The 8,518-nt window shown below is 29.5% G+C and overlaps 1 protein-coding gene across 1 annotated transcript; it reads right to left on the bottom strand.

The window, feature by feature from the left end:
• Positions 1 to 415: 415 nt before the first annotated feature.
• LOC125876096 (9-cis-epoxycarotenoid dioxygenase NCED1, chloroplastic) lies at positions 416 to 2,640 on the bottom strand. The gene has a single exon (XM_049557210.1). It carries the CDS (start codon positions 2,533 to 2,535, stop codon positions 724 to 726), a length of 1,812 nt encoding a protein of 603 aa, XP_049413167.1. The 5' UTR covers positions 2,536 to 2,640; the 3' UTR covers positions 416 to 723.
• Between the last annotated feature and the right edge of the window lie 5,878 nt (positions 2,641 to 8,518).

Here is an 8,518-nt window from a genome sequence, read left to right as displayed (position 1 = left end):
CGAGTGCCAACATTAATATTGACCACCAAATTAAAAATCAAGAGAACACAAATAATAATTAGTCAGAGTTCCAACACTAAATTAGAAATCAAGAAGACACAAACAAAGATTAATTGAGCGTCAACACTAATATTGAACGCCTAAAAACAAAAATCAATCAAGAGCCAACACCATTAATTAAATATCATATTAGAACCCAAGAAGACACAAATAAAGATCAGTCGAGTGCCAATATCAGTATTGAACACCACATTAGAAATCAAAAAATCACAAACAATCATTAGTTGACTACCAACATGAGTATCGAACACCAGATTAGAAATCAAAGAAACACAAACAATGATTAGTCTGAGTGTCAAACATCAATGGTGAACACCAAATTTAAAACTAAAGAAACTCAAAGAAAGGGTGAAAATAGTATAAGCCATGATTTTCATATACAAGAAAACAGAGAGTTACAGGAACATTGTATAGTATTCCTATAATAAGGTATATATGCTCTCTCATGCACAATCAAATGTGAAAGAATAACCAGAAAAACCAGCTGAGCTCCAATTTTCTAACTACATCTAAGCTACTAACTGGTCCTCTGAAAATCTCTCACACTATAAACAAAAAAAGAAAGTAAAAATAATCAAAGAAACGAACTCCATTAAAAAGGATATTCCGGGGACGTATATTCTAAACCATCCCTCTGGTAAATCTCCTCAGTAATAGCTACAATCATGCCTGATTTGCCAAATCATTCGCATTTATGAAAGTTCCATGAAAACCATAAGGAACTCTTGATGGAAGTTTCACTGTTGCCTCTAACTTTAAAGTCATTGCATTAACAATTTGAAGCTCTGATTTCCATTCTTTCTCATCATGAACGAAAGCTAAAATATAACCATCGTCTTCCTCCTTGCTGTTTGGGTCTCTTGGTAAAAAAAGAGGCTCCCCACCATATTTGTTGTCACCATAAATGAATTTCTCAACTTCACCTGTAAACAGGTCTACTTTTGCAAAACCAGAAACTTTTGGCCATGGTTCTGCAATAGCCAAATAAGCATACTGTGTTTTCCTTCCAAGTTTGTTTCTGTTCACCATTCCAGCTTCTAAATTCACTTGTTCATCCGGGTTTTCGATTATGGCTTTTCTTGTTGATTTCCCTGTTTTCAAATTGAGACGAATTTCGGATAAAACGCTTTTTAGTCCTTCATCACATTCATTGAAAATGGAATCTGGTGGCGTCATACATGAACCAATTACAACGATTTCATCTGTTTCTGGTTCTTCCCAAGCATTCCAGAGATGGAAACAGAAACAATCAGGAACTTCAACCCATTTCAAATCAGACCCATCTTTCGCGTACTTATCCAGAACCCCAAATCGGGAAACTTTGTTCTTGTCGTAAACCACCGGTGAACCTCCACGGATCATTTCAGACATCTTGAAAACGACTTGTTGATCAGGAATGATGACGAATTTCTCAGTAATTGCGAAATCATGCATCATTGTTGGGTCTTCAACTGGGATTTCAACATCATTTGATTTTTCCCCATTTTTTGAAAATCTGAAATACTTGAGGTATGGCTTCTGAATCACATCGTAGCTAAGAGCAAATAGCTCACCGGAAACTGGGTCGAGCTTTGGGTGAGCTATCATGGTGGATTTTAGCTGGCCGTCGAAATCGAATCGACCCTCTGTTTTAAGATCGCCGGTGGGTGTTACCTTTACATGGTAAGGCAAATCATCTTCAGACATAGCAAGTAATCGGTTATTGAAATAGACTAAACCGGCGTTTGCAACTCCAGTTCCTCTACTGTGATCAATAAGTCCGAAGAGCCCACGAGCGTAAAACAGCATAAGCCTTGCAATTCCAGAGTGACCATGTAATTCACCAATGGCTTTAGGGAAAACAGGGCGACCCAGAGCTTTTTCTTGAACAAACCTCTCTGTTTCAGTGAACCGGCAAGCGTAACTAGCTGACCCATTTTTGAATTGAACGGCGTGAACCATACCGTCGCCGTCGAAGAAATGGTGTCCGGCGGTTGGTTCGAAAAGAGGGTTAGCTCCGTTTCGAACGTAAACGCCTTGAACACATTTGGGTATTTTTCCGGTGACCGGAAGAGATTGACAGACTGGGTTTTCCGGTACCGGAGCGAAATTCCCAGAAATCTGGACTCGTGGGTCGGCCGTTTTCGGCAAAGGGTGTTCGAGTTCGTGTTTTGTTAAAGCACCTTCTACAGCATCTAAAGCCATTGCTGCTGCTTTCTGCACTAAATTCCACTTAGAAATAGAAGAAGAGTTGTTGTTTTCTTGTATTGGGTGTGAAATTGTACTAGTTTTTGGTGTTTGATAATTTGAAGATTGTTTAGGAAAATGAAGAATAGGTGGAGCTTGAAGAGAGGAATTAATGTTGAGACTTTGTCTATTATGTTGATTTTTGAGTAGAGAAATAGAGTTTGATGCAAAACCAAACTCTTTTGATGATGGCATTGACAACTTAGGCTTAATCCATGTATTTGTAGCATGTGAAGTAGTAGTGGCCATAGCTACCTATTTTTGATGTTTTTGTGTAGTAGTAGTAGTACAATTTGGTGTTGTGAGAGAGGGGAAAATGTTGAGAAATTTTGTAGAGAGAAAAGAGGTGGGAAAGGTGAGTTGATTTGGTTTATAGAAGAGAGAAGGGGGGAGATTTGTATATATAGAGTGGGGGAGAGTGTGGAATTATGGTCCACTTCTAACATGTAAGAGAAGACCACGTGTTGGATATGTGAAAAATGCAAATTTGGAGGATTAAACTCTTTACTAGCACTGCTACATTACTACTAATACAACAAATGACCCATGTGGGTGTGGGGAGAGGGGGTGGGAGTCCCTACATTTTTTGTTATGAAAAAAATTTGACAATACTACCTAACTCTCTATGTTATGGTTGATCTCCAACGTCTATTATGATTAATTTGAATTCACGCATTATAAGATTCATTTCTGAAGGTGGCATACTGAATAAATTTTTCTTTTTCATATTCAAAGCTTAAACTGAGAGATTTAATTAAGGTTGGATGAGTCTCAATCATTTCATCACAACTCATATTGAAAATAGTAGAAAAATTGATGGGGTGAAAGAGGCTCTATCCTAATTAGTACTTCCTTTAATTCATATTAAGGGCCTGTTTGGAAGGACATCCTGGTAATTGGATTTGGTGTAATTAGTGTAATTGGTGTAATTACATTGTCTTGTCCTGTTTGGAAGGACAGGTAATTACTTGGTCAGCAGGTAATTGGTGTAATTGGCAGACGGTAATTACACTCTACAATTCATAGGCAGAGGGTGTGAATTGCTGGTAATTACATGGTGTAATTACTACCTGATTACTTTTTCATTATTTTTTAATTTCTATTTTATTTTTTTTAATTTTTTTTACTTCTATTATTTTAATTTCTTTTTATTTTTATTTTTATTATTCTAAAAATTTGTAAAAGTCTATTTTTTATTATTATATTTCATTTTATTCTTGTTCTCAACATTACTTTATGTGATTCTATGTAATTTTCTCGTATTATCTATTTCTTTATGCCATGTTTATTTTTTCATTAGCATAATTTTATTAGTATTCTAATTTTTAAATTAAAATAGAATTTATTGTTAAGTAAGGTTATAGACTTACGTTTTCTTTATTATGAAGAAATAAAGATAAATCATATTTATTGCTATGTTGAAATTTGTTATAAGAGTATTATGTTAAATTTTTTGTTTTGAATTTATTACTTATGTTATATTTTCAATTTCATTTGTTTTAGTAATATTGAATTTACATTGCACGTCATTTTTTAATTAGACTTGATAGGTTATATTTTTGTCAAACATTTAATAATTTATGATACTTTATTTATATATTACTATTCTTTTTATCAAACATGCATTTCACAATGTTCGTAGAAACTTCATACTTTTAGTTGTTATGATCAATTCAATTGAAATATATTAGTTTGAAAAAATATAAATCAATTATTTTTTCATAATATCAGTTACAGTAAATATGTTTATTAATTAATATATTTTCAAAAAAGAATATATATCTTAAATATTTAATTTAATGTCATTTATAAAATTTCTTATTTGTCTAGTATAAATTTTAAATGATTAATTTTTATTTTATGATTGCAATTGTGCATCCAAACAGAATATGTGTAATTATACTGTGACATCCAAATTACACTGTGACAACCAAATAGGTCAGTGTAATTAATAGACTGTGTAATTACTAGGCTGGTAATTACTATCCTAGTAAGGACAAATTAAAGGTTATTTTTCATTGTTATCCTTCTTATTATTTTCAAATTATTCTCATAGTAAATTTAAAATAGTTAAGAACTCCAATAAGAAGGGTAAATATAGAAAAAAGTTTCAATAATTCTCTGAACCTTAAAAAATTGAATTATTTTGAACTATAAAAAAAAAGTCTTGAACAATCCACTCAATATGAACTAGAAGGATTGAGGGAGTATGATCTTATGTTGTAAACGTTTGCTTTTATTTTCTTCTTTCCTACAAATCAATAGTAAGAAATTTGAAAATTATATTTAATTCTGTAAGCAAGATTTTGCGAGTGAAATCGGCTTATTATTACAATTCAACGTGTATATATTTTTGAGTTCAGGGTTTAATTAAACGTTGCAAAATTTAAAACTTTTTATTCTAAATTAATGTCTACATTGTATTTTTTTTAAAGCAACAACTTTAGTCAACTCTCCCTTAAAAAATGAAGTTTCATATATATATATATATATATACTAGACATCGTAGTCGGCGCTAGCACGGGCCCAATATGTATCATTTTTTGTTTCAATTTATGTGACAAAGACAAAATTAAAGAGTTAATCAAATTTTAATATTAATTTAAAATAGTTTAAATTTTTAATTATTGTTAACTATGGTACAAAAAAATTTATGTCTTTTAACATTCTAAATTGCTAATTATTGTTGTATGATTTGTAATATCTTTTACGCAATTTTCAAATAATAAAGGTTATTTCTTCTTTCTCAATTTATGTGGTACTAATAAAATTTCAAGATTCAATCAATTTTTTTTGTCTTTAAAATATTCTATTGTTAATTACTGTAAATTATTGTACTTTCTAATTAATTTTCAAATAATATATATTATTTCATTTGTCCAATTTATGTGTCACCGATAAAATTTGAAGAGTTAATCAGATCTTTTACATATTTTTATATCTTTTGAATATTTAAGTAAATAATTATTGTGATTTATAATATTTTATACAATTATTTAAAAAAAAATTAAACAACAAACAAAACGAATTCATCATAGGAAAATTACCAAAGCATCCTTCAATACATCAATAATGGGTCCCACTTTTTGTTTAAAAAAATATGCATATTGGGAGGATATTTGTGTCCAAAGTGGAAATAGAATAAGTATAAAGTATTAAAGTCTTTTAAAATTTTAAATTGTTAATTCTTATTGTATAATTTGTAATGCTTTTACGCCATTTTCAAATAATAGAGGTCATTTCTTCTTTCTCAATTTATGTAGTACTAAAAAAATTTTGAGATTCAATCAATTTTTTTTGTCTTTGAAATATATTTAGCTGTTAATTACTGTAATTTATAGTACTTTGCAAGAAATTCTCAAATAATATATATTATTTCATTTGTCCCAATTTATGTGTCACCGGTAAAATTTGAAGAGTCAATCAGATCTTTTATATATTTTTATATCTTTTAAATATTTAAGTAATTAATTATTGTGATTTATAATATTTTATACAATAATTTAGTATAGTAAAATAAATTTAAAAGAAACAAACAAAACGAATTCATCATAGGAAATTACCAAAGCATCCTTCAATACATCAATAATGGGTCTCACTTTTTGTTTTTAAGAAATTGCACATTCGAAGGATATTTTTGTCCAAAGTGAAAATATTGTGTAAAAAATGTGTATTTATTGTGATTTTGAATGTTTTGTGGGGTAATAGGACGCACGCAAAGTTAAGGTGTCTTTTTGAAAATTTGGGACAACTTCAAGTATCACTTAATGTTTTTTCTCAAAATCTAATTTACTTTCGTAAACTATAGGTCTGATCAAAATCAGATTAACAAATTCAAAAGGAATGAGTAATAAATAGCTCATACAATGACATATTTATTATTTAAAAGAAGTACTCCTTTTGGTTGAAAGCTAACAAGATAGTTACAATGTAACTAAATACTATAAAAATCTTTGCATTGTAGCTTATTATTATTATATATATATATATATATATATATATATATATAGATAGATATAGATATATGAATTTTATCAATAGAACAATCAACGATGTTCAATTATACTCGTTTAAATAAGAGTATCTCCACCACTAATACATAGAAAGGACTTGTCAAGCTCATTTGTATTAACGATAGTACTATAGTTGGTGTGTGAAGTATATAACCTATTGATTACTAATTTTCTTTGAGACACGTACATATTTTTCTTACATCATATTTGTTGTTTGAATATTTTAAATATTTGATCCTTTTTTGTGAATTTTCTAGTTTTTATTTAGATCTATTTTGTATATATAATAATAATAATAATTTTCCTCAAAATCAAAAGTTGACTAGAGGAATATTCTTGTTCTTCAACTCTCAAGTTTCAACACTAAAAGAAGAAGAAATTAAAAGAAATTATATTGAATATGATAAGAGTTTATAGTTTAAATATTTAGTTTAATGTAAGTATATCGAGAAAATGATTAAAATGATCCTTCATGTATGGAGATTGAATTAATTTTATCCTTAATATACTTCACTTGATAGAAATAGTCCTCAATGTATGCAAGATGGGTATTACTTTGATCCCAACACTTAAATTTAATATTTATCTGTTAAAAACTAACGGCCCACCTCCCAAGTCATCTCTCTTATGTTTGCTTGGCCCGCCCCTTTTCTAGTTCTTCATCTTCGGTGTATGTTCTTCCTCAATAAGAGGAACATAGTCCACCCTATCTATATGAAGCTTATTCAAACACATTCATAATTTTTGCAACCAAAAAAAAATTATTCCTTTCTTCTTCTCTTAAGCAACTTCTACCTTGTGGGTCATACTGAATCACAAATTCAGTGAAAGGGCACATACCTGCTAATTTCATGTTTCGTAGAATTAATTAACTGGCCTCATTCAATCCAAAAACCATCTAATTCATTTAAAAGCGACTATAAGTAGATTGTAAATTAATAGTATTAGAATAATGGATAATTTTTTTGTGGGTGTATCCATCCTTAAGCTTGGATCTACTACTGCTCTAATTTATTAACTTACTAATTTTATCTTATGAATCATCCTCAAATGGATAACTCTTTTTTTTTTTTTAATTCAATCAAAGTTCCTAAAAATATTGCCATTCATACCATTATCAGAAAATGGAATTCATTATCATAAAACGAAACAAGCTGCTCAAATAAGTACCATTGAATTTCTCATCCAAGTATTTCAGTGAGTGTTGAATTTAAATCTATTTTAGGAAGAGGATGCAATTGAGAGATAAACAGAAAGGGGCAGACCAAAGGAAGGGGTCGTTAATTTTTAACAGAGGACAGTTAACTTTAGGGTTGAGGACCAAAACAATACTCATTTTGCATATATTAAGGACCAAAATAATTCATCTACATATATGAAGGACCATTTTGATTATTTTCTCTAAGTATATCTAATCCATAATTATATGCTAGAGAGCTGCAAAAAGTTACAAGTCTTTTCAAACAAGTCAAAAGTTTATGGTAAAATAGGGAGTATCAAAGAAATTTAACACCGAAAGATTAACAAATAGAAGGAAAGAAAAAGATAAAGGCATTAACATTATTATTTTCTTGAACAAACTTCGAGGTCAAAGATAAACATTTGATGCGAAAAGAAAAGTTGACCAATGTCGATTATTACGATGAGATGTTCGAGATTCTTTTACTTATTAATTAGAGGTTTGAGATTCAAGTTTCTGAAAATAAATAAAAAATTATTGTTGAGAGCATTATCCCATAGAATGAATTCTGAAATGCATGAATCTAGAGTTCATCAGATTCCAATAAAATTACGAGATATCAATGAAAAAAGAAAAGAGTTTCAGAAAATGGAAAAAGCACTACTAAGGTAGTTAAGTTTGGTTTGGATATAAATTAGACAAAAGTTACGTTGTGTTTATTCTTTTTCCTTTTAGAACTTAATGACGAAATATCATTTGTAATCAATGTTTACATTATACAAGATAACTTAGTCATAAAAATCACAAATAAAGCGAAATTTCCTATCCTTGATGGTTAACGAAATATCATTTATACTGAATATTTACATCAAATTATGATAAAAATAATATAGTAGATAGAGATATTTGCGTTTAATTATAATACTCACAAATAAAGTAAAAATATATACAACCTATATCTTATCTTTATCTATAAATAAGTGATAAATTTAGCGTGAAAATATATAACAATCGAACTTCTTCATAACAACCTCATTTA

This window comes from Solanum stenotomum, chromosome 9 (assembly GCF_019186545.1).
Source record: "Solanum stenotomum isolate F172 chromosome 9, ASM1918654v1, whole genome shotgun sequence".
NCBI classification, from domain to species: Eukaryota; Viridiplantae; Streptophyta; class Magnoliopsida; order Solanales; family Solanaceae; genus Solanum; species Solanum stenotomum.
Note: the sequence above shows the minus strand (reverse complement) of the source record. Positions and strands in the feature narration are given on the sequence as shown.

Bases quoted from the DNA above. Each gene is read 5' to 3' on its own strand.
- LOC125876096 (XM_049557210.1), bottom strand. From the start codon at position 2,535: ATGGCCACTACTACTTCACATGCTACAAATACATGGATTAAGCCTAAG.